At 40.7% G+C, this 27244-nt stretch overlaps 1 protein-coding gene across 2 annotated transcripts in view; it reads right to left on the minus strand.

Annotated features, from left to right (window-relative positions):
• Window positions 1–10617: 10617 nt before the first annotated feature.
• Window positions 10618–27244, minus strand: part of CCDC88C (coiled-coil domain containing 88C) — a 97071-nt gene continuing 80444 nt past the window's right edge. Inside the window, exons 21-31 of one of the 2 annotated variants that reach the window (XM_030274862.4) lie at window positions 24823–24966; window positions 23262–23448; window positions 22882–23027; window positions 21594–21683; window positions 20599–20840; window positions 16481–16663; window positions 16066–16134; window positions 15223–15291; window positions 14142–14443; window positions 12954–13169; window positions 10618–11770 (exon numbers count right to left, since the gene is read on the minus strand). In XM_030274862.4, coding sequence (XP_030130722.4) covers window positions 10763–11770; window positions 12954–13169; window positions 14142–14443; window positions 15223–15291; window positions 16066–16134; window positions 16481–16663; window positions 20599–20840; window positions 21594–21683; window positions 22882–23027; window positions 23262–23448; window positions 24823–24966 — 2656 coding nt within the window. In that variant the 3' untranslated portion in view covers window positions 10618–10762. The remainder of the gene's footprint in view (window positions 11771–12953; window positions 13170–14141; window positions 14444–15222; window positions 15292–16065; window positions 16135–16480; window positions 16664–20598; window positions 20841–21593; window positions 21684–22881; window positions 23028–23261; window positions 23449–24822; window positions 24967–27244) is intronic. The other variant, XM_030274863.4, reaches the window with a different exon arrangement.

Consider the following 27244-nt stretch of genomic DNA (forward strand, 5'->3'; position numbering starts at 1 on the left):
TGTTAGTGCTGTCATTAGGATCCTTCACAGGAAGTTGTCTAGAGCTCGAGGAGATCAGACCTTATATCCAAACACAGCAGAAGGTGATCTCTGCACAAGGAAGTATCTTCTCCCGCTGTGAAAGAATAAGGGCTGGGGTGGGGCAGTGCCTTCCTCTCTTGTCTACACAGCCAGACAGACTACAGAGGCATAAACTGACTGAAGGCCTTGCCCAAGGCCACTCAGGAAGGGTGTAGCAGATGAAAAAGCTGACCTCCTGCTAATTCACACCCTTACTCCCACAGGAGTGAAAGCTGCACTGTGGGATATGTTGAAGTTGTCTCACTCAAACTGAAACACACACTATTTTTAAAAACACAGATACATACAAATTATACCATTGAAGCTGGAAACAAAAGCTGCAGCTCAGGCTCTAAATTGGTGTGTAACTCACCTGATGCAGTGGCACTGCATGGTCAGAGCAGCACCCAGCCAGAGCTCCCTTCTGCTCACTGCAATGGGCAACATTATCTGAGGGGCCAGACACGGTGAGTCTGGAAACAGGAATCTTCTGCAGGGAACTCCAAGATGTGTTCTGTTTCCAACCTGGTGGAAAGCAGAGTGACATAAGCACAGAAAAAAAATAGAAAAAATAAACCAAAACAAGGAGAAGACACAAGAACATTTAGAAAACTTGGAAATACTCCAGGAGTACTCAGGGCTAATATCAGAAACAGTATCAAAAATAACTCCTCATTCCAGAGAGGCAAAGGGCTCTTCAGGTACAACAGGCTACCAAACAGCAGAGCCTTTCCTCTGTCAGGGCATCTGGCAGATCAGAGATCTAAAATTATCTGCAGGGTTAAGAAAGGTTTCTGAGCAGGGAAGCAGAAAAAGAAAATAGGAAGTTCTTGGGTATGGTCATGAAAGACTGCAACAAGCAGAGAACTATTCTTTGCAGGCTCACCGTGCTGCTTGGAGGACATCAGAGGTCAGGCAGCACACCTGGCTGAACAGACAAGGCATAGTCTCCTGGAAGCACAGCCAGAGGCTGAACACCCTCTGTAATATTAAGAAACATGAATGGTTGGTCTCAAATTTATTAGGACTACTGGGAATACTCCCTCTTCTGATTAATTTTTGTTGTTGTTTTTATTGTTTATAATGGGATTTAGAGGCTTGGGCCATCTGCCCTCATCACTTCCAAGGAGGCAGAGCCATGTGTTGCCACCTCCATCACACACAGCCGCTGCATGTTGACAATATTTAAAACTCTCAAAATGAAAAGAAATAAGATTTTTGTAGCCTTTTATCTCCATAAATTATACAGTAGTTATTAAAGCTGACAAACAGCTATTACTCGCTGCAAGCAGCAATTCTAGCTTTTCGCTCACTTTGGTCAAATCATTTTAATGTGTGTGATGATTAAGTAATGCTGTTGAACTGAATTGCTCCTGGCTTGCGTATGTCAAAACCAGGAGCAGCTAGATTCAAAAAGAATGGAGCTAAACTGGTGTTATAAATGTCACAGATGCCATGGAACGCAGCAGGAAGGTGGTAATCTAGATCTTTTCCTTACCCATTGAGGAAAACTAGACTAGCTCCTCTAGAGTTTCAAATTCTCTTAAATTGCCATTAAAGAAGATTCTGCCTCACCTCTTGCAATATCTCCATTCCATGGCTAGGGCTGCTCTTAAGAAGATTGCACTAATATAAAAATCTTTACCTTCCATGTTTCAAATTAATTTGTCTTTTTATTGCCCTTCTATGAATGTACATGAAAAACAGACTATTGCTACCTTTCTCAGTATCGATCATTTAAATGTCTGAGGATTAATCATGCTGTCTCTCTTTGATTTTTTGCAGATTAAGCAACCCTACTTTTCCAGTGTTTTTTGTAGATCATGTTTTCCAGGCCTCTGCTCACCCACACTGGTCTCATTTCCAGTCATCAGCGTCTCTCCTTAAGCACATTCCAGCAGAGGCCCTTTCTGTCAGTGTTGGCATTGATTCCAAGTACCTGATCTATGCTTTGCCTATGAGGGTCAACTTTCTAATGAAATTTGCTTTAAATCCTTTCAAGCACCCATTTTGGTGAGAAAAAGAGGAAAACAAGTAAGTTCTCTCTTTTGCAGTGACAAGCCACAGAGACATTCCCTTTTTCTATAGCTGAGTAACAAGAACTTGCTAATGCTCTTCCTGGTGGCACCCTAGAGTCCCTGCCGGGCCAGCTCTTACACTGCCCAGTGGGGTGGCTGTGCAGCAGAACACTTCACTTGTTGCAGAGGTTTCACTACAACCAAGCCTCTTGCTTTATCCAGCTGTTGTCCTCCTATTTACCTTTGCTTCTGCTGTTGTTCCTGTCTGCACTGCACCATGTGTTATTTTTAATCTTTCCCACAAGTTAGAAGGGCAACAGATTGTTCACAGGAGCATGTGAACTTCCAGCAGGAAGTTCTCTCTGTCCTTGCTATGCTGGTGTTTTCCAAGCTCCTTCAAAATTTAAATTCAAAAGCACTCAAAATGTCCTACTTTTGCCCACCTCAGTAGAGGCAGGAACCTGGCAGGGCAGCAAGGACTCAATAGGCTAGATAGGAACAGCAAGCCATCTCCACAGGGTTGGGTTTTTTTGCCAGGTAACATATGCCTCTCTAACTCTTTCCTGAGGTAGGAAACATGTTTTGTTTACACTGAATATGCAATTTGAGAATCTTTTGCACCTAGAGTGCCAATAGCCAACACAGAGGCTTCATTTTGCACACAAGAAATGGGCTTCATAGGGGCGAACTTGGCAACCAAGTAAAACCAAGTATGGTGGCCACATGTGGATTACCAGTCGTCATCTGCAGAGGATCAAGGACCTGTAGAGGATCAGCTGGCCCGTCCATGAGTGCTCTGTGGTACAGCTGCAAGCCCCCACTTCTTCCCTTTGCCTGTAAAGGCAGAAAGGCCTCACTCTCACAGAGGAGTGAAGAGTGAGGTGGTGTGAGCATAACACAGCTATCCAGGAGCTCTGTCCATTTCTGTTTGCAACACTGAACAGCGCAGATGCAGACACGAAGGAAGTGGAGAACGTAGAAATTTCTATGCCAAGACTATCAGAATGAATAAAAAAGTTTTTTCAACATCTCAGCATCAAGGGCAGTGAAATTATTGGTAGGCATTACAGCTACTTCAGAATCCAGGCTAAAATACCTCTGCTCTTGTTATCTACAGAGCAGACTGAATTAATTCTTCCCCAGTTACGGTGCCTCTAGAGACACAGGCTTTGGTTACAAAGACCCATGAATGATTGTGGATGTGTTGGTACATTATAAATGCAGGCATGAACTTCCATTCAACTATGGAAAAGAAGGCTGGCCACAGGTAAGTGGAGTTCATCAAGTGGGACAGCCATGTGGACTTGATCTCCTGTGCTGCTCCTCTTCCCCCTATTAACATGGATTTGGGAATTTTAGTTTGAAAAGGACCGTAGTCATAAGATAGTCAATACACCAGTGTCCCAGTGAAGTGAGGAAGATGGGGCCTAAATGCCCTTCAAGGACAAAATAGTCCCAATCTTCTATCAAAGTATGAATGTTCATAGTTCCTCAGATAATGGTGTTTGCCATAAAACACTGCTACAGACATCATGCTAAAAACAATAGACAGGGGTCACTGAGTTCACTTTTTGCTTTCTCACATTCAGTTTTAGATTCCCAAAGTATATTTTCCTTTTCTGGATAAACTGCATTGAACAGATATAACCTGAGAGTTCAACATGTAAAGGGAACATTTCTTCTGATTTTAGTTACAAAAATTAATGTGGATGAAATTTGATACAATAAAGTCCTGTTGGTATCTGTTTTCATTAATTTGCCTGATTACATAAGGAGAGAACAAGCACATGTTCATATAGGGCAGGGTGGGAATTCAGGATCTGCTAAATGGGACTCTGTTACCATTGATATGGCTGGTTAAATAAACAAGGAAAAGGATCTGTGTTCACGGGAGCTAATGTAGGTAATAGAACCGGGCTTCAGGAATTCCAAGTTTTTTTCAATTAAAGAGGCCAAAATAAGAAAGGAAGGAAATTCTAAAACAATGAAAATGATGTAGAAACTTGTTCTGTCAAAAATACTGAAGACTAAATAGAAACACTATTGCCTCAATATGCAAAAAGTGACAAGTATCTTCTTAAATGCATCATCCTATGAGTGTTTTTAAGTGTTAGCTTGTTCCCACAGAGAATAAAGATAATACTCTGGGGTGAAGAACAGAAAGATGTCTAGTGCTGGCAAGGAGAAGTCACAAAGGAAGGAAGTTTGCTGGAAGTGAAAAGAGCTTGTAGCTGGTTGCACTATCTGAGCTGTAGGACAGGATCTAGCAATAAAGCTCCTTCAAACATTTCATGCAAAGAATTTTCTACCAACACACTATGTGGTTGTTGTTGGAAGCAGTAGTTTTAAGAGCACACCAAAACACTAAAAATATACTGCTCCCCATCAAACATACATAACCCCACCTCCTTCAAGCCTCAGCTATCCAGGAACAAAATGCCACTGTGTGGAAACACAAGATGAAATAGCAATAGCAGAGGGATCCTCTTGCCAGTGAAGGTACCAAAGCTGTGTTCTGGAGTACACACAATGGTTCCCTCGCTGGATGCTGCTTTAAAACTTTTGTGCTCTAACTGCTCTAAAGCTACTCTGCATGGAGAAGGAACAGCTGTCTTAGAAAGCTGGGAGGTATGATGGAAACAGAATACATAAACTGTACAGTCCTGCTTACATGATGCTGTTAATACAGCTTCCTAAAACCTTCTACCCCTTTACATCATTTACTGAAGGACCAAAAATGCTGTGAACAAGCTCAAGAGACTGAGCTAATTGAAGGTTACCAACTTCAGCTTAATTTTAGTTAAATCCTAACTAAACTGATGCAAAGTCTATCCTGTACAGTTTGTGCCTACCTGTTTTGTCCATCTGCCTTTTCACAGAATCGCAGAATATACTGGATTGGAAGAGACTCATAAGGAATTGAGTCCAATTCCCTGCTCCTTGCAGGACTATCTAACACTCCAACACATGACTAAGAGCATCATCCAGATGCTCCTTGAACTCTGACAGGCTTTTACACTCCAGTGAGCAAGCAATCCTTCTTCAGAGGATTGCAGGTGTAAAAAAAGTTCCCACGATTTTTCCTTCACATGAATTTCCCTGATTTGCATGATTTCTTCTACTTTCACTTGTAAAAAGCCATAAGGGTCCTACAGGGGCACTCAAACTGATTGGGAGTTTTCCATCCTGTAGAAGGCTGAGATACTGCAGCTGAACATCCCCAGCAGCTCTAAAACACACTTATCTGTAGATTGAGTATTTTGTGGGCTCACAGTGCACACAAATGTAAGTCCAAGATTTGCACAATTACAGAAAAAAAAATTATCTTGCAAAGGTGCAAGGAAGAAAGGTTTCCAAATCACATAACTTTCAAAATACCCTGCCAAATGGTAAAACAATCACAGTAGCAGCCCTCAGTTCTTCAGACATACTTTTCCACTTGCAGAAAACTCCCTCTTCCCTCTAATGCAAGTCTCTAGAGATGCCTCAGCAGTCCACTGGCAAATTGTGTTTCTCCATCTGGAATATCCTTCTCAAACTCTCATGTTCTTCCTTAGCAGCATGTTCCCAAACAAAAACTGTGCTTTTCTTGCCATTAGTGCATCTTGCACTTCCAGACCACTCAACAACTGCAAAAAGTGAGGTGATCTTTAACTTCTAAATTTCAGGGTTTTTACATGGAGAGGGTGCTTACTGTTCCAAGTGTGGAATCCAAAGGCAGCCAGCACGTGGTGCTGGAGAGGAAGCAGGAGGCTCTGATACTCTATCTGATGGTGTTTTCTTAAAGCAGAGGCTGTTAAACTCTTCCATGAACCCTCTTATATCATAAATCAAAACCATTATAACACTATGACATTCTATTAATCTGTTTCATTTCATAAGAGCCAGGTGCAATGAGTCTCACCAACAGCTCCATTTTCCCTTTCCCAAGCAGTCTCTCCCCTAGCGGAGTTTCAGATCACACCATAGGGTGTCACTCACTGCAGAGGGAGCTGGGCTGCTTTTGTTTTCTCTCATGCAATACAGCTTTTCACAGGCTGGTGTCCATGCTCAGATCTGCTGCTCCTTTTCACCCTGGTATGCAACACACACATCACACACTTCCGCATGGTCTCACCATCAGAACTGCATAATCCTCAGTTATGATAATCTTTGGATAAAAATGTTCAAGTATTTTAACTAGAACTGATTAGTACATCTGGGAATGATGAGCTAACAGTTTCCATGGCATTCTGTGTTATGTTTTGGACATGTTTTACATTCCTAGTTTCTGTGGAAAAACCACATTTTCATCATCCTGTTCCCAGGAGAAAACCAGTTTTGCTTCCCTACCATGACATCCTAACCCCCCACAAGAGTCAATAAATAAACTGTCTCTTCCATGTTTCAGCTGAGAGAAGCACGAGTACTCTTCTACTGGAGCCCCATATTCATCCATGTTATGCTTTATTGGGATTCTTCACAATCCTTCAAATCTGAACTAACCTCAGCTTTCTGCCACACTTCACCAACTCACATTTCTGTCTTTAGGACACAGGCTTGCCTTTTAAGGACTTTCCTATTTAAGAAGCTATTGAACAACAGCCCTTTATTTTCTACTGCTCTCTTCATACTTTCAAAAAATCCCTTGTAACTGGAAAAACACCATTTAGTTTTGCAAAATTTGCCATAGTTTCTCCCATTTAAACTCCTGTCAGTACTCTATTAAATCATAATTTTTTCACCTCTTTCCACCTGATGCCATTCTCTCCTAGTTCACGTGGCAGCCTCTAGCACCAGCCTTCAAGAAAGACCTTCACAGCCCAGCCTAATTCTCCAGTCTAGCAGTCCTTCAAAACAATAGCTTAATTTGTTATTTCCAGTAACTGAATTATTTCACTCTGCACTGTTACATCAGGTTAATTCTGCCTGGTACTGGTGATTTGTAAAAATATTCACAAATTTTCCACCTTGTCTTTGAACACTTCCAGTGCTGTTGAGATCTGATATTCCATGATTGTGATGGGCAAGGAAGCAAATTTTAGGATAATTTTTTTGGTGAAATCTACAACCGATTCCACACTCATCTAAAAATGAAAAACCATAATCAAATGCTCTCTTGACAGCTGGGTTCATGTTCAACCAGAAAAAGAAATGAAATCGTGTTGTTCTTTGTACATAAATTTAATATTCATACATAAATTTAATAATCCTTTCACATGAACTAACAATATCTGTATAAATGTCTTCCATGTTCTGTCTTAAAAGTACCTGTAGCTGAGCTGGTATATCCCCACATGTCTGGACAATCAGAAATAATTTCCAACCACATGCTGATGCACGGTTTTACTAAGCTAAGCACTAGCTATTTTTACAATAACCTTAACACTTAGAACTTCCCTCATTATAGAAAGAAAAAATTAAAATTCTATTTTTTCAGATTCTTCTTCTGGTGGTTTAAACTTCTGAACTCAATTAACTGAAATCAGAAAAGGTCTGCTCACTTCACAGTCAGGTTCCAAGTGCGAGAACAGCGGAAGAACATCTGACGGGAGAAAGGTTTCCGTGGCACGCCAGCACTGTACATGACCTCAGATTTCTGGCTCAGGATGCTCTCTGTCACTGCAGAGCACGCACCCCCGGCACCTTTCCATTTATTTCACTTCAAACACACACCGGCATTTGTTTCCTGAGTCAAACAAACAGCTTCCCCGACTGCAGAGTCCGAGCACACCGCAGGGAGCGGCTGCTGCCAAAGGCACAGCCCTTCGGCTTCCTTGGAAAACTGCCGGCAACCCAGCGGCCTCCTCGGGATGGATCCCCCTCAAAAACCCTCCTTTAACAGAAAACTCCTTCTCGAGAGTTAATGACCCACGGAACTGCTTGAAGCGTTGAATCTAGGGCTACTGGCAGCACCACTTAGCACATAATGAGCAACCTTCAGAGAGCACACCCTTCCCTCCCGTCGGGAAGCGGCAGCATCCCACAGCCCGTGCGGAGCGGGAGAAGCCGGCGTGCCGGAGCCTGCGGCGCTGGGGATCCTTTCCCCGGTGTCCGAGCGGCGGCGGCAGCCGTGGCCTCAGCCAGCCCGGCCGCTCTGCCACTCCCGCAGCCGGCCCGGTCGCACCAGCTGCCGACTGGAGCTGCAATTCCATCTCCACTTCTTGGGAGGCATCGATCCAGCATGGGGCAGCTCCGCGCCATCCTTCACCCTCCCAGAACACCCCTTCCCACAGCTCCGCCACCTCACGCACGCTGGTGCCTCACCGCACCTCACCGGCACAGCTCTGGGAGGATTTGCCGATCTCTGTCTCTCTAAACACAACTGCGTTCTGCCCCTCAGGCACCAAAATGCGTTTTACGCTACCGCAGGCTCCGGGCGCCCGAGGAGGACGAGGCGCAGGGGCCGCGGAGCCGAGGGCAGCCCCGGCCCGCCCGGGGCCGCAGCACGGGGAGCAGGCCCGAACAGCCGCCCGGTGACGAACCCACAGACCGCAAAACAACCGCACCTGCCCCGGCAGGGCGGCACCCGCACCAAATCCGCCCTAACACCGCCGGAGGCCCGAGGGAGCAGACAGCACTCCGCGCTTCAACAGCTGCTCCATGGTATAACCGCTGTGTTTAGAATTACCCCACATCTGAACGGTACTGCAAATGTATTTAGTACTTTTTAATTCAAGCTCACTAGAACTGAGAAGATAAATAATTGTAAATAACTCAGAAACTGTCAGTTAAGGTGTGCCACTGGGCAGATGTTTATAGCAAAAGCAGATCTACAGTAACTAACAAGTCACTTCCTCAGCAGCCCAGCCCGCACCTGTCCTCCAAAAGGGAGCTGAAACAAGGGAGAAACACCAGTCTCGGACCTTTAGTGGTCTGGCCAAGAATCCATTCCGAGATAAAATTTCTGGAAGAAGAATTTCAGGTTACTAAGAACATTCATTGTGTTCTAAAATTGCCGTATAGCACATATAATTTTAAATTTGTCGCAAAACTATAGTTTGTAACTGCAATAGTAGACAAGGCAGAAAATTTTTTTTGCCATTCTCTCCATGTTTTAAAATGAATAATTTCTCACTTTCATAAGGCATCCTGAGAGTTAAGTACAAAATAGACTATACAAGATGCAAGCTTAGTCAAAATTGACAGCATGTTTACCCTTGTCCAAAGTGCTCAGAGAAGCATAAAAATCTAACAGTCCAATTATAGAGTGAACTGTAAGTCACTTATTTTTGCATGTTCAACCCTCCTGTAGTCTTCAGTAAGAAGGCTACAATTAAACAAAAAGACTCCCGGTGCACCTTCAACGTTATAAAAACAAATACTTCATCACATAGACATGAAAATCAGTACTAAGGCTTCTGAAGAGCTGTTGCAGACAGATCTCCAGCACTGTCAATCACATTTTTGGGGTTTTTATTTTTCCAAGGAGAAGAAGTAGAACATCAATCTATTTTCTTTTAATCTTTATTATAAACAAATTTGTAGTTTTCAGAATGGGAATTGCTACATATTAGATAACAAAAACATCAAATGAATCAGTTTTATCTTTTACTAAATTAAATCAGAACCAGCAAAAGAAGTATTTTTTAAAAGGATTTAGTCTATTGCAAGATCAGCTTTACAAACATGGAATTAAAAGATACACATTTGATCATATATACACAAGCAGCTGATGACACTCTGGACAGAAACATACAGGGAACTTCTTCGCACATAAATAGATTTTTTTAAAGTATATTTTTTTCACATGTGTACAAAATTATTTTGCTTTCTATACTGAGAAAAGTTCTTAGAGACAAACAAGGATTTCTAAGAGACAAAAGCCCACATAGGATGTGGGCTGTCATGCACACAAGAATGTAATAATAAAATTTACACAGCATTCTTATACAGTACATGAGCTTCTTATATACATACTTACAAGACATTTTTGTACACAAGATGCCACCTTAGCAATTTAAATGGCATCACCCCTGAAAGGCTGCATTAATTCCAGTGTTTATATAAAAGATAAAACAAGTTTCAAAAGGCAGCACCACTCTGCAGAGTCAAGGATCCACTGAGCTGCAGCTATAGTGAAGGCAGTGGGGTAATTATGCTGGCTTCTGTGTTTACATAGCCCAAGTGGGAAAGGTTGAGATGTGACCCTTGAAGTCTATACAATACCTTCTATAAGATATGTTTGTGGCTAGAAAAATAGATTTTACCCGATCCATAGCTAAAGCCACACACTTTTGCTCTTCATCTCCATGCTAAAGTCAAGCATTTGCTTCTGTCTTTGGGGGAGAAGTTTGGCTTTCATATGACCTTTTCAGTATGGTTATTTACCAATAGTGGGGCAGAGTTCAGCACACACCGGACCTGTGAAACTTTTCTTTAATGCATGCAGAAAGGGTGCACAGTGCAGCAACGACAGAGGACCCTGCTACTCTTCTGCTGGACTGGGGAATGCTCAGAACCTGTGAGAATCAGGTGCCAAGTCTGATGTGAGATTAGGTCAGGCTTCCATTTTGTTTTAGGCACAATAGTGTCAGAAGGACTAGGGCTTTGCTCCTTAATCAGTTTGTCCAACTAGGAAACAATACCCAGAGAATACTCAGAGCAACCTACAGGTGATGCCTTTTAAGACCCAACAGTGTCTAGATAAATGGTACCTGGACATCAGGCATACCAAACACACACATTACAGCTACACCTGTGGCTTACACACAGCCATACTCATACCAAACTGTCTGCTGATCCCCCTGGGGGTCAGGAGACCCAGGAGTGCTGTTGGAGCTGTTTCCTCTCACAGACTCCTCTACAGCCCCAGAGCTGCTTTCCAACAGCTTACCCTGGCACTTGCTAAGTATGGCATCACCCTGGCCTTGTCCTGGGGAAGTATTTGCAGCCTCAGTGCTGCTGCAAACAGCTCTGGCAGGGGCCACTGTGGCCACCTCCTCAGTACGAGGTGCTGACTTGGGTTTGACTCTTGAGGGAGTATGGGATGCAGATGAGAAGGGGTTCACACGCTCTTGCTGCTGGACATTCAGATTGCTGGTGGATGCAGTGGGTGAGGCAGAGAACTGATGGAAGGAGAGTGACCTCTCATCTTTTGGTGGGACCAGGGAAAGGCGCCTCGCATCGAGCTGCCGACAGCGGGAATCAACACCTTGCACAGAACCTGCCACCTTTGCGGACTGCGGCCTCTCTCTTAAGGGTGCCTGGGAACTTGCTGGCACAGAAGCCCTGGTGCTCTGACAGACAGTGTCCTTGCCCCCATGCAGCTCTGCTCCTGACTTCTGAGGGCTCTCCCGCCTGTAGGCCTCTGGGCCAGCAGCCCTGAGGAGGTCTGCAGAGGCCAAGCTGAATGCCCTGCTCAGTGACGTACTCCTCCTGCTCACGGTTCCGGGCTGCTGAGGCTGGGCCATCTGCCGCACCCCGCTGGCACACTGGTGCTGTGCTGTGTGAGGAAGCTTAAGGGACCCTTGGGGGTTTGCCAGAGCATCAGGTTCAACTTGTCTGAGGTTTGGCTTCATGTAATTGTCAGGCTTAGCCGTTTTTCCTTCTTCACCAGCCATGGCCATCTTCACAGTTGGACCAACAAGACTAGTGGACACCTTAGCAGCCTCCTTTCTGGACGGCTGAACCAGCAAGTTTCCAGTAGCTGAAGGCTCATTTGCTTTCCTAAAATAATCGCCAAGCAAGTCATCTCTGCTAGTGGAGGTGTCCTGGTGTGAGAAAACATGCATGTCATATTAATGACAACACATTTTGTTTAAAAGAATCAAGCAGAACTCTGTATTTGCAAAATCTTCCTTCCCACTTAATTTAAGCCAAACACAGTAATAGTGGAAACAGAAGAGATGAATGTTTAAAATGGGTATAAATCCAACTCAAAAAACAATGTGCTTATTGTAATTAGATTGTGACAACCTTGTTTGCCAGGTTAATTGTTATAATTTTGAAATAATTTTGGTTGCAACCTGGACAGCAGCTCTTTTGCTTCCTTTCACATCAGCCACTGTCACTTTAACATCAATATCATATTGATGACATCAGCCATTTATCAGCAGATATCAATTATGTCTGTCATATTCCAGAATACAGTTAATCTGGATAACTCTACCGTAACTTCAGGAATGTAAGAGAAGTCAATACTTTGGGGAGATGTGCTAGCATTACAAAAAAATTTCATTCCTTCTCCATTGATTCCCTTCACCTCTCCCATTCAATATACTGTGTATGTTAAGAGCTGCATGTACAATACAATAAAACGTACAAAAATGTTTGCCAACAAGGATCTTGCAAATTTCAAGTCAGACAATTAACCCGGCAGTAAAATAAAATATACAGTGAATATTTCATGGGGATGGTCCATGCAATTCAAAAATGGTGATGTTTGATCAGCTGCCCTTGTATTGTTAGTAAAAGACATGCTCCGAACAGTTAAGGGGCATGCTGTCATTACAAACAACAATGCTGAACAAGCTAATGAAATTTATTTCTTTACTCTTCTCTAGGGAGCATGTTTAAAGCTTAACACACTTATTTCACTCGTGTTCCAAATATTTCTTCCAGTCCAAAAACTCGTTTTCCATAAGCAAATACCATCAATGGTAATAGTGCAGTGTGAAGATTTCTTAGTTCAACTAAGTGTTAAAAGTGTTAGGGTTATTTTTAACCTTATCCAAACAGCTGTTATAGACATTAGCATTACAGAATGACGAGTCCTCCGAAAACACGCATGTATAAACAGATGCTGCAAATACTTTATAAGCAATTAATGCAAGTGATCTGGCAGCCTTTAAAGTAACAACTAGCAGTTACAGTATGCTTCTATAGGTATTAATATGCTAGCAAAAGCTGTGGTAAGTTAGGAGCTGTTGCCTTCATAATAAGAACAACGGATACCCTGGGGATATAGAATGAAGCAGATCTCCTATTTCCCCTGCCTGTTCTGTGCCTCATGCTGTCGGGATATGAAACACTGAGGACCGATTCGAATGACTTTGAATGTTCCTGATGAATGGAAGGACATGGGGAGTAGCAAGAGGGGTACAGTGCATCAGCTTCTAACAGAAATTGGTGTAATGAAATCATTTCACTCTCATTTAAACTGCGCCGATGCTGAAAAGGAACAGGATGACAAAGAATGAAAATGGACATGGTCAGGTAGTTACAGACACACAAAAGTAATAATTTTAAACATCTCTAAAAGCTAAGAATTGCACTTAGGGTAATGAGGGAGTAGGAGGTATAATTCAACATTACTGTGAAAATTCAAGGACCAGAATTTACTGGTGCCATGAAATAGCATAGCTCTGCTGATTTCAATACTTTTACCAAGGCATTCATAAAACAGAAGCCTCTGTTCACTTACGCTATCAATTAACTGTTTTTAAGATATTAGCCTGTTCAATAGTGCACTGCCTTACTATTGTACAGCATGTCTGAGCAGTAAAAGACAAATGCTATCTTGAAAATATTTAGTTCCTGAAAAAAACACTTCAATGTGCAACATATTCTTGCAGTCACTGAACCAACAGGGCAGTATCAATCAAAACACAAACATGATGAAAGTATCAAAAACTTCCTTCTGCAAGAAAAATGGCCTTTCTCAAACACACTGATATTTTCAGATTTTTTTTTTCAGATGGTTTTAACAACTGCATATGTTGCACTTCAACTGAAAACTATTCTAGGTTATCATCCCTAATTATAGATTTAGCAGCTGAAAATTACACAAAAAACTTACAAGTTTATAAATAAAGATACCTGGAGCTGAGAACTGATGATACAAAACCTTGACCACAATTATTTGCTAGCAAAAAGCCCCAGCAATCCAATACAGAGTACTTGCAGTGAATGATCTGACTTGCCATAGCTGATAAACAAAAATAAATTAGCAGAGTGCTATATGAAAGCTCATTTTACCTTAGTTATTGAAACTATCTCATTTGTTTTGCAAGATTTGATAGTACTTGTCTATATGAACAAGGACCATCTTGTCTGTTTCCTTCCCTATGCCCTCATCCTCCTAAATCAGTTTTGAACAGTTTTTCGACATCTGAAATGGGCTATCTAGCTCTATTTACTTACACTTGGTTGAGACAGCCTGTTGCTCTCTTCCAAGAACTCTTCCAAAGTTACCATCTCACTGCCAGGTGAGGCAGATCGCTGTCTGCCTGCATGAGACTGGGATGGATTGCTCCTCTGAGGTATAGCAGAGGACATCAAACCATTCCTGTGGGAGGAGGACTCATGCCTACTGCCAGGGCTTAAGAAAGCAGCAGCAGAGTGAAGGGAATAAGAATCTCGGAGCAAGACTGGTGCCTCTCTGCTTGGCACCATATCTTCACTGCTGAGGCTCTCAGTTCTACCATGGATGTGGTCTAAGGAACCTGAGGAGAAGCATAAATACCATTAATGACACCGCTCTGACATAATTTCAGCAGATTTCACACTCAGGTAGGAACTTATCATGCAAGGCCCTTTCCACACAGACTGGGTGGCATTTTTCACCTTCATTTTTTCTCCTACAGAGTTCAAATCAATCAGAGCTTTGAAAAATCAGGACAACTAAATATCTTACAGCACCTTAAATAAGCACAACTACTTCACCAAAGAATAAAAATAGCACTGGGGGCTAATAAGCATTATATTAGTAAGATAATATTTGGTGCCTCTCTACAACCTGTGTGTCATAGAAAGATCTCCCAGTCTTGGCTGTGTCATCTGAGAGCTAGAACCTGACCGTGGAAAAGCAGAAAGCAGATTTTTCCACAGTATCAGGTAGGCATTCTTCAAGGATTCACAATTTGCAAAAGCAAATCTCCAGAGCACACTGATTCCATACAGAAGCTGTGTGCAGAGTAAGAACCACAGAGATCTTTTGCTGTACAGAGTCTAAGAGTGGCCTGATATTTCCCACAATAAGATGCCAGTCAGACTGAAGCAAAACCCAACTGTCTGCCTTAAAAGCCACACCTTGCCAGAATCAATCTTAGAAAAGCACTTCTTGCCAGCAGTTTTGATTCCCAAGACAGCCATGTCCAGATTGCATAATCACTACCATTTCAAAACAAGTCTTCAAAATTAATGGGAAGGAAAATGGCATTTTACACACAGTTTCACAGAATTTCACTTCCTGTTTGTCACAACTCAGCTGTAAAAGCTTTACCTTTCAAGTTGAGAGGTGAACTACTGCTGGAAGCGTTCCTACTGCTCTCTAAACTGTTTGGCCTGGACACTGAAAAACACAAATCAAGCATTGAACAAACAGATCTTAAGTTCCTCTGATTCTCTAAAAGACTTGGCTACAGTCTCCCTTCTGAAAATAGGACCTGTGCAACTAAGTCACTTTGAAAACATTAACAACATAATACACACAGGATGCCAAAATCTGGACAGAGTAGAAAACATCTTAATTTTTCAAGTTGTTTAGGATCCATCTTGCTTATCTCATGTTTTGCACAAAGATATAAATTCTGGATTTTTACAGTAACTATAAAGTAATGCAGATACTGAAAAAGTTCAACAATAAGTTGCTTCCTCTTTTTCAGTTTTCTTTGGAAGGAGCTGGAGGTGGCCAGCTTGCAAATTCAGTTTTCTACAGTCTCTAAGCAGGCAGTGCTGCTGCTTCAACAGCATTCCCACTGCATCCACAAGCCCCACACAAAATTTCTTTTACTGCTGATTCACTCCCTTAAGAAAAGAATTAAACATTCTCCAAAAGAATCAGCAACTAATCTGTAGGACATGCATTAAAAGGTGTGTTGGTGGTGGAAGGCAGCTTGCCTCAATGCCTTCAAAGCATTGTTTTGAAAATTCATTTTGGCAAAACACCCATTAAAAGCTTCAATTGAATACCAGAAGCAGTTAGAATCCCATTCCCAAAATGGTGCCAAATTACTACACCTTCTTCTGTAATAAAAATGCAGCTAAAACAGTCCAGGACAGCTCATGTGGATTAATGAAACAAGTCGTAATGCAGATGTTTAGAGCACTCATGCTACAAGCTTACCATGCCGTCTGGTGCTTGCAAGCTCCACCTCCGGGGACTGTTCAGAGAGATTATCTTCTGAATTGTAGCCTGGAAAAGAACATAAAATTTAAGAGGCCACTTGAACACAGAAAGGTCCATCTCCAACATCTTCTAGCAGTGTAGAAGACTGAAGCGATCAAGGGGGTTTTATAGACCCATCTTCTAAACACTGGGCAGGGAACCACTGAAGAACTGACACTCAAATATGCTCTGCCAAGCTGATGACATTACAAGAGTGAATAAATACACCTCACCAATTAAACCGTTCAGCACATAAATCAGGAGTTAAAATATTAGTGCTCTGGTTTTGTACTTGGATGCCACTAGTAGCCTTGCAGGAACCATGAAGCAGCCTCCCTGGCACCACCAGCTGCTGTATCAAACACACACACACCTTTTGGCCTGCTCTGGAGCCGGGAGATGGGGGTGGAAGTGTGCACGTGAATAGCTGAGGTTGAGTAAGTCCTGGGACCCATTTCCACACAGCTGGGTTTTGTTGCAGAGTCTGCTGAGATTTCAGCATTATCATTGCTGCCTCCGTGATGGGAATTCCTTTTTTGCTTTAGGTCCATTAGCACTGGTGGGGAGAGAGGTAAATGAATAAGATTCAATGAAAAATAGCATTAGGGGATTTGTATTTATCTGCCCATACAAACATGACAAACAGGCACAAAGAAACTGCACAACAGAGGCGCTAGTTTGGCAAGCTTTCCCATAAACAGTGCAGTAGTGAATAGGAAATTTCTGCCACCAGCTTGTCAATCATGTGTGCTCTCTGTAAAGTGTGGGAGTGACAAGGGCTGCTTAGTGCTGGTGGGAGGGTTGATATTATACATGCAACAATTACTGTGAAAGGAGGAAGAAAAGGAGCAAAGACATGAATCCAGAAAAGATAAGTGAGGTGTGAAATTCCCATAACATTATTCCTTGTAGGTGCATTTTATAAGAACTTACTTCAGTAATAAAACAGAATAGGGGAAGAGCGACAGTAGTCATGCTCTTACTCAAAGAAAAATAATGCTGATTTGAAAATTATCTATCATGATATGTGCACTAAGCTAACTGCTTTCAGGTTTATATCTTTGCTGTGGGTAAGAGCTCAGTCTTTACAAGATTGAAACTCTGCTCTTATGATGTCCTGGTGCAATGATTTTTAAGTGGAGCTCCTGGGATCTTAGCAGGAGAACAACAAAAACTGTCTGCTAGAATATTATTTAGATTAAGAATCTGAAAAATTCTTTTCTACTGATGAAGCGGGTTAATTAATTTCTTGTAATGTCAATGTAATGCTTTAAGGCACACACAGAAAAAAATTTAAACAATTTACTACAGAAAACACACCTAATCAGATGCAAGATTCTAGATTTTATACATTTCTATGGAATACTTGATTAAGTAACAAAAACTTAATGTTGAAAATGCAGCAGAGCGCAGCAGTCGAAATAAACACCTTGCAGAGACAATGGACAGACGGTTCAAAGCACAGAGCAACTGTGAAGTTGTATTAGAGAAACGGACCAATGTGCTGTCATCCTAGATGGCCCCTGGAAGCTGACTTCATTCAGGAACAGTATTTTCTCCCTGGGTCTGCATGGGCTCCACAGACTGGGCCAGCACTTGCACTCAGAATTGAAACACATGCCATGCCTGCAGGGGCAACTACTGGCTAAAGCTTCACATGCAAATCTGTATTTCTAATTGACTCTGTGATACTTAACACCTTCCAGAAATATTAACTGCCCTGGACACTAATGTTCTCCACAAATCCCCAGCTGGGCAACAAAAAGAAGGCTGTTCTGTCAGAGTCCCTGATTGTGCCACTGGGGACAGTTCTCAGAGTGAGAATGGAAACAAGATCTTCTGGCCTCTGTGCTGAGCCCCTGGCAACACACTGCCCATGCCGCATCTAATTCTCTAACAGGGTGGGGACTGGACCTGCACATTCATTTCAGAAGCCACCAGGTCATGAATATTAGGCAACAAGAATTCTGGGCAATGGATTAATGAAGGTTATTCCCAGCCTTAAGAGAACAAATTAACATTCTTCTTCCAAAAAAATGTGTTGAAACTGAAGCAGAAGAAACTGAAACGTCAGCTCAGTTCAAGATGAATTTTCTTAATTAGAAGTACAAAACCTCGCTAAATATCAGGTCTGAATGTGAGCATTAAGACACTTGGCTGAGAATAATTTTTCCAGCAGCTTCCATTCTATATTCAAAGCTAGACTACTTAAAAGCAGAAAAAGGTGTTAAAAAACCAGCCTTTTAAAATAATTTAGTAGCACAGACTATTGGAAAAATCTCTGGAGCTTGAGACTGTATTTTTATTTCAGTAGGACTACCACACTGTACAAAGCATAGCAACAGCAAATCAGTTCAGCACTTTAACTGGACACAATGCAAGTACATGACTGCAAGAAAATATTGAAGCGAATAGCAACTTCACTTACTTACAACATGCACTACAGCCAATATACATACGCAAACTGTATGCCTTGAGGTCCCCTAAAGTGTGCTGCATTGAAGAAATGATCCACAGTGTGCAATATTGATTCATCTTCTACTGGAAAAATTAAGTCCATGTTCACTAATCTTTGCTTGTATTTAGAGTATTGTATAGACATGCTGAGTGTCTCTATCAATGTGCGTGTTATTTTATGGCATGTGGGATTTTTTTTTTTTTTTTTTTTTTTTACATTTGTCAGAAATAAATGAAGATAAATGCTACAGAGAAGGTGTTAGAACACTCCTAGTTCCGGGAAAGAAAGAATTTCATTAGGAGAGGATGGGATGTTGGAAGAAGACCAGAACCGGAGCCGATTAGAGAAAGACTGATGATTCGATGGAGACGTAGGAGACTTTTCTTTATCCTTGCTTTTGCTTCTCAAAAAGGCAATCTTTTTGCGCTGTGCAGCTAAATTGTTATCACCCAGGTATCCCAAAAAGAAGAAGAAAAAAAAATAGTAAAATAAAAAAGCCTTATAAATAAAACTTATAATGTCTTAACCCAGATTAAAGACTACACAACCAGTCAAAACAGGAAAGTCTACAACAATGACCAACACCTATAACAGAGGACTGATGAATGCATTGCTAAACATATCTAATCTGATCCAGATTAAGGCATAGATTAACACATACAGACAATATTTAAGTAAGTCCACTAAGAAATTACTGTTAGATCATTCAAAATGTTTTTGGTGTACATGTTACTCAGTGATAACACACTCAAATTTCCTAGATGTCTTCTAGGCTTTAGTACTCGTGAGCCCCATCTCTGCACAAGTTTCGATGTTTCACGTAACATCAAAATGAATGAAGCCCCACAGACTTTCTGTTGTCTCTGGCACTTTACAAGGGCCATGTTCTGTGGCAACCCAAGCCCAGCTTCCCATGCTGAACTTAGGATGCATGTTAAACACCTGGAATCATATGGTTGAGCTTATTCCATAAAACATCTGTTTTTACTTTAAGTGAATAAATTACCTCAAAGAATTTGAATAGAGAAAGGGTTTTACCCAATCAAAACAAAACCTTCAGACAGACAGGTACTTGCAGTAGTTTGTATAACAAGAGTTCTTTTCTCAGCTACTCCCCTTCTGTTTCCTAACCCCCACAGTTGAAAGACAAGAATTATTATTGATATATCAATTTCAAAATTGCTTCTTGGAAAGTATTCCTCGAATATAACAATCTATATATAGAAGCTGACAGAAATTATCTTAATAGAATAAACAGAGCTTGGGACATAATATTACCTTTAATAAGGATGAAGAGTATATATTTTGAGAAAATTTCTTTTAAATTTCCCATAATTAGGAATATCTGATTTACTGTATAAGTGAACTTAACAGAAAATCATTCCATCTTCCTTACATATTCCTTAGTGTTTAAAAAAAAAATCATCATTTTACATGAAAAAATCCCTACTTTAATTCTAAATCAAAACAAGGTATTGTCGTCCAAAATCACCACATTATGATAAATCGGTTATTTACAATAAATGAGTTATTTGTTCTGCATGTGCACCACCTGCTGGCAGTGGCTGTCAGCCAGCTCATACCCTCAAAGGGCCTGAACCACATACTATTCCATAATACAGCTTTAAATGCTTTGCTGCAAAACCCTAGTATGAAATAAAATGAAGTATTAGAAAAATGAAGTATTAGGACCAACTTATTCAGTAACATGCAATATGTCTGGGCAAAGAGAAACTGAAGGGAGAAGTAGTAGATAAAAGGAAAAAAGCAAACTAAAACAAAACCAAACCTATTATCTTCTAGCATTTACTCAAATTTCTAGTTTGGGGTTTTATGCATACTAAAAATTTTTTGTACTAAAAAAACCCAACCAACCAAACCCAAAATCAACCCAAGGGAAAAAACACCAAAAAATCCCAAAAGAAACAAAAAATGAACATAAAGTATAATGTGACTGGGCATTAACATATCCTATATATTAAATAATTCAAAAAACATTTTCTGCTTGTGAATTTAGGCTGGGCATTCCTTACCTTTGTTTGAAGAACACCCAGGGCTCTCTCTCTCTTCCACAGGGTTTGACGCTTGAGAGGTATTATCCTGAGCCTCGTGTTGATGTTTCAATTTTTGGGAGGCAGATGGAGAGTTTACCATCTCTGGGGATTCAGAATGACATGTGGAGCTTTCTGCTGCTGGTTTCAACCGCTCCCTTGGAGTCTCCTTCTTTGGCTTGATTAATTTGACTAAGGCTCTGGCTCCAATCCAGGGGTTTTTCCTGGAATTCAGAAAATACAAGAAATACTCCCCAAAGAAGTTTAGAACTGTACTAAAGCCATCAAGCCATCCTACGTTTTTTGTTTACTGCCACAAATTGGTTCAAAAAATGCACCACGAATTTCACAGCACTTGAGATCCACTTCTCTACTGAAGTCAAAATTACTTTTACAGAAATATTTTTTAAGCATGAGAAATGCAAGAAAGACAAGTGTTCTCTCTGCTAGAAACCTGAATTACACATATGGACCATGTAAGATATTCTTACAGTGTGACAAACTCCACTACAGGAACAGACTGAGAAGGAAAAATGAAAGCTGCTTTGAAGCCTCTTTGCTAAGGTTATCAGTCAGAACTATGGAAGGTGGAATTAATATCACTCTGTTTTTGTTGTTCTTATTATACTTTTTAAGTCCCTTTTCTCCAAAAGATTGATTATCCCTTGCTTTGAAAGAGCAGCTCTTATAGCTCCTAGAGCTGATTAGTCACCATACTGGGAGCAATGTGGCTCTTTCCCAATTAATTCCGGGAGTTTCAGATTCTTGTATTAATACAGAGGGCCTCACATGAGGCCCTGTACTCTGCATAAACACAACCTGCTGCTTCTGGGAATATCTTGCAGTGTGAGAGGGAAGAGACAAGTGGAGACAACACCACCCTTACCTCAGATGAAGTTTCTGTTATCCCCAGTTATGAAAGCCCTTTCTTGCCCTCAATGATCTATACAGCAGAACTGAATCCATTTGGAACTTACTTTTTTGGAGCAGGATCATAAAACTTGTACTGATCCATTATCTTCTCTTCAAGCTTTTCCTTATGTCTCCTTAAGGCATTCAATTTATCACTGTGAGGGGGAAAAGCATATTCTGAGTAATCTATATGAAATCAAACATAATAAAAAAACTCAAGACCAAAAGCCACCAAGAGAAGAAAGAGATTGAAATATCTTCTTATCCCGAACCTTCAGGATTCAGTTTGTTTGGAAAGGACAAATGCAAAAGTCTACCAACCATGCTGATGGGTGATTTTTGTGCAATAAAGCATGAAAGGTAAAAGAACAACAGTAGATGGTGGTGCAAGATTACTAACTAATATCTCAGGCAGATTTTGTTTGGTGGGTATTAAGACTTACTGTATTTTTTACTGATTATTTCTTTGACCTACACAGTGGAAGTTGGCAAATCTTATTTTCATTCAAGTAGTAAGGTAAATGTACTTTCATCATAGAACAGTCAGACACCAGGTATCTGTTACAGATCAGAGTACATCTGAACTGTATTCAGCCTATTTCAGCAAACAATTTCTAAAACTTCAACCATATAAGCCAGTACTGCTATAAAACTCCACTCAGTACTCCCATATCATCCTGATGTGCTTAAACTAAAATTCTTGGGATTAAGAACATTTTTCATCTTTCTTTCATACCTATAAGAGAAATTCACTGCAGTGAAAACAGGATTCTTTGTAAACACACAGTATCTTTAAACAGGGTATCTCACTTCAACATGTCAACCTGTGTATGAAGGACACAGCAACTTATGTTGATGTCTATATCCTTAAAAACAACATCAAAACAGGTACTTCTTGAAATGCAAATGAAAAAAGCAAGAGAAGTATTAATATTTTCTATTCTTCAGGAACTTAAATATAAAATTACTGTCATAAGACTATATTTTTGTTGCAACTTGGCTGTTTTCCAAAATCTTAAAAACTCTTTCCCAACCTCCTCTTCTTTGAGAAGTACCACTGGGTTTAGCATTCCATCTTTTCTAACTGCATTTTCCACATAGGTTCATCTGTATTATTTGGAAAGAGCTGTATTTGCCTAGGTGTTTTGTGAACAACACTTACAGTAAGGCAATGTGGAGACATTTTTTGCTTTCTCCCATTACACTTACCTCCTACCAAACATCCCCTTTTCCAACAGGTATCAAGAAGACCTATCATTCCACTGCCTGCTCGTCTAGTCCTGATAGATGATTTGTATTCTATATGTGTCTAGATTATGTATGGTTTCACAATTCAAATCTCTTTTTTCTTACATGTACTGTTTCTGTTCTTCATGATACTGCTCCTTGCTCTCCATGTTCTGCTCCAACAACATCTGATTCTGCTGGCTCAGCATCTGAATCTGACTCAGGAGATGATGGTTTTCTTCTTCCAGATTTCCTTTTAGTCGGGACAGGAGCTATTAAACAAGACAAATTAATCTTTCTTCTTCATCTGGCTTCCCTGGAGTGCACCATAATCAAGATAACACAATAGCATGGCAACCTAAGATAAAAACCTATACACTTCAAACTATATGGGGGTGTTGTAACATAGTTTGACCTTCTATATACAGCAGATCAAAAGCTTCACACAATGAATGGCAGCTCTCTAACCCAAAAGCAGCTGTAGCTGGGTATCTACAGCTACTCACCTCACAGTGGTTATCCAGCTTGGTCAGAGAGATATCCATGGATTGGTGCTGTTCTTTCAGCTCATCATAGCGAGCTTGCCAACGATTCAGCTCCAGCTGAGAGTTGTTCAAGGAAGTTTTCAGCTCTTTAGTGTGTGAATGAAGCCCTTCATACTCTGCCTTTAGTTGGTTGTGCAAGAAATTCACCCTAAACACAAAGACGACAGCAGGCTTATGCAGGACACTTCACAGAAATGACCTCACATTCAAAGACATCAGTCTGCAGCTCTCACTAAAGCAAACACAGTTCCAAAGAGTAACTCCTAAGGACATTTTTACTCTAAGAATTTAATAAAATTTTATTAAGAAGCAGTGGTAATATTATAAAAAAATTCAAATTCACAAAAGAACTGAAAGGAAAATACATGAAAAATTAAACTGCTATTTCTTCAATATGTAAAAAAACATACCACAAATTTCTGAGGCACAATGTATTTAAGAGCATTTGGATATAAAGGCAGCTCTATTTGGCACAAATAAAGAAAACTCACAAGTTACTTTTTTATCCTGATGCACAAAATATGAGCATTTAAGTGTCCTGAAGTGTGCAACACTGTAGTGGCATAGTGCCCTGGGTTGACAAGGAAGTGAGTTTTCTTGGGAAGTTAGAGTCAAACCAATTTTACACTTTTAGGTAAATCTCAAAACGTCTACAAATCATGACGGCATAACATTAAATAATTAAATGAATAAAGTTCTGTATCTGCTGACAGATAAGCCTGGCTCTCTGCCAGTCCTGCATTCAACATTATACAACATCTCTGTCCCTAAGAAAATTAATTAGAAAGAGCAAACTTGAGAAAACCTCTCAAGAGTTCTGCACTGTTCTAAAGTACACTTGTACAATTGTAGCTCAACTTAAAATGTGCTTTTAAAATATGATTCAACCTGACATTGCTTTAACTTGATGTGGTCTTGGCCCGTTATTTATACCAAACAGATTCTCAAAACACCTTCGTAGTATGAACAAGGCTACAGGGAGGTTTTTGGGTGTGGCTCTCAAAAGGGGCTCTGCCATAAGTTAACAGCTACCCACTGATCAAGAGTCTCTAAGACTACTTTTAATAACAGGAATGGCTGTTTTCTCTGGGCAGCAGAAAATAAACAATGGTAACTCCTAGAGCTAAAATCATATTGTGTAAAAATCATAAATGAGTGCTCCTCAAGGGGAAAAAAACCCAGTATAATCTGGGAGTGTTGGGCATTTGTAGCTCTGCCTAAAGGCAAGTGCTTAAAAACAATTCATTGCAGAAAATGCTTGTAAACTGAACCAACCACATGTGGAATCTTATTTTGTATGAGCAAAGATCCCAAGTCTAAAGCACCAAATAACAGTATTGGTTGACAGTATTAATGAAGCTGACAATCTTTATTAAGTAAAAATTACCAAATTAATACCGAAATAGAGAAAAAAGGAACAGACATGTTATATGAAGGTACTTCAGAGCTGATGCAACACATCCATGTTTTGCATAATTGACTTTTAATTGAGATATACAACAATCTACCAAAGGAGCCGTACCTGTCCAGTTCCTCCCTCAGCTTTTGATTTTCCCCAGTGGTTACTGCATTTGATCTTCTCTCTTGCTGCAAAACCTCTCTCTCAGTTTTTAAAACTAATTCCAACTCTTCTAATTCTGCTTTGTGTTTCGTTAAGCTGTTGTATCTGCAAAAGGAAGAACAGCATACACTCAGCTTTCATTTAAACATTTTTCTTCCTCTAATATTTTTAATAGCTAATACCATAATTATTAGAAAGCATCTTTTTTTCCCAGCTTTATTTATTTCATCCACATTTATGTAGTTAAACTTCTACCAAAGCTAAAGAATTCAACACTATGCATGAAAATTCAACTTAGTATACAAATCAGCAGAGAAGACTTTAGGGGAAAAAAAAAAAAAAAAAAAAAGAAAAGTATTTCTTCTTAAGGAAACTGGAACACAATTGCCAGAATCTTACTTCAATTTCAGATTCTGGTCATTTAGTAGAAGAATTAAATTCTGCAAAATGAGTGGAAATTACACCACTAAACCAGAATCCCAGTCACAAATAATTGACAGTGGCAAGAGTTAAAAACCTGACTAGAAAGTAGCTCCCAAAAAAGCAACAGGAAAACAGCACAAAGAGCAAGAGGCCACTGAATCCGTATTAGGTTATATGCATAGGTAACAGCATCCTGCACATCTACTAATGTCCTGCATATTCCAGACAGATGATGAGGTATCAGTGAATTGACAGCAAAACACCTTTAAGCAGAGGCTGACTCACCTGCTTGAGTTGCTCTATTTACTCACTAGTAAAAAATCCAAGAGCAAAACCAGTGTTCACATCCAGGCTTCCACTATTATTTGGTTTATATAACTTGTGCATAAACCATTCAGGGCAGGGAGGTGGGAAGAGAAAGAGGGCTGAGGCCATCAGCTGTGTCTTTAATTTTGATCTCTGGAATGCTGAAGTAACCAAGGTGTGGAACAACTTCCCTGGTATTTAGCACAGGCATGGATTAGACAGGCTCAGCCTCCCTGAGGTGCTACACCACCTGCATCCAGAAAACACTGAGAAGAATGGGGTAGACTGAAATCACTGCACAGGGCAGCAAGCTGTTCCCAGGTATTTTTTTCCCTCCGGTGGCTTCCATCAGAGTCTGTGTCCATACACACCAGCAGAAGCCACTGTGGCCATAGGTGCAGTCAATGTCAAAAGTCATCAGCATGATTTTTGGACACTGTAATAAAAGAGTGTTTTCCTGAACTATCAGATACATCTGTGTCAATAATGGAGAAATACTCTTCCAAGCCATTGTAAAACAGAATCTAGGCTGAAGATGCAGCATTGACTAAAAGGCTAAAGAGAACAAGCATCATCCTTCTGTGACTCTCATGCCAGCAGAGATGAATGCAGAGCACAGTTACTCTGCAGTCATGAAAACTTCAAAACAAAACCAAAACCAGCAGACAGCTCCAAACACACTGACTCCGGCCAACTTCAAACTACCATTCCATGGTCAAATTACAGCCTGTCCCAAATTCCAGTCCATTGAAGGGCCACACAGGAAAGTACCTGCCTCCCAGACAAAAGCTGCTTTATGCTATTCATTCCCAGTAACAGCAGTAGAGTTTAATTAACCTTATTTATTTGTTTTCTTGCTCCGTTCAGCTCTGGGACATTTCAAATTCAATGTTCGTACAACAAATGGAAGAACCTGAAAGCAGAGGAAGGTTTCACATCCAGCTCCAAGAAGCATTTTAGACAGACTGTGTGCCAATGCAGAGTCTGAAAAGACAAACTGCATTCAATCCTTTGGCAGAAATTACCATGGCTGCCTCTGCAGAAATTGCACTGTAAATTCTTTTGCTGCCTCTGTATGATAGGGCTACTCTGTTCATTTGGATAACCAAGCCTTCAGTGCTTTAAAGAGGCCTCCTTAGAGAGAAGCAGAATACTGGTCCAGCATTGCCAGCCAGGCCCAGCACCACAGGCTGCCACACTGAGCCTGAGGTAGACCACAGCTGCTCCCCTAGTTGTTAGGTGAAAGTTAAGAAAGAGGAGACTGTCTGCAAAAATGGAAATTATTGTTCATGTCCAAAGCCCTAATGAAATCCTCAGGCAAAATCTTCTTGTAGTAGAGATTCAGCCTGGAGTCTACAATTTGAGCACAATCTGTGCAACCTGACAAGCTCTACCACCAGGGACTAGGCTACCCTTCTGTAGACTATTCAACACTCATATTCATTTCACTTTTTAAAGCAACAAGCTCTTAGAAGAGTTTTAAAAAGATTTTCTTATACATGTACATAGAATCCATTTTGGGTCTGACACAATCCATTCCTAGGACTGACGAAATGTAGTCCTCTTTACTCCTTTTGGCTTTTATTCTTTCTGCTGCTTTTTGAGGAGAAATACTGTAGATAGATATTTGTGACTGAGATAACTTTGAAAATGC

Source organism: Taeniopygia guttata, chromosome 5 (genome assembly GCF_048771995.1).
Source record: "Taeniopygia guttata chromosome 5, bTaeGut7.mat, whole genome shotgun sequence".
Taxonomy (NCBI): domain Eukaryota; kingdom Metazoa; phylum Chordata; class Aves; order Passeriformes; family Estrildidae; genus Taeniopygia; species Taeniopygia guttata.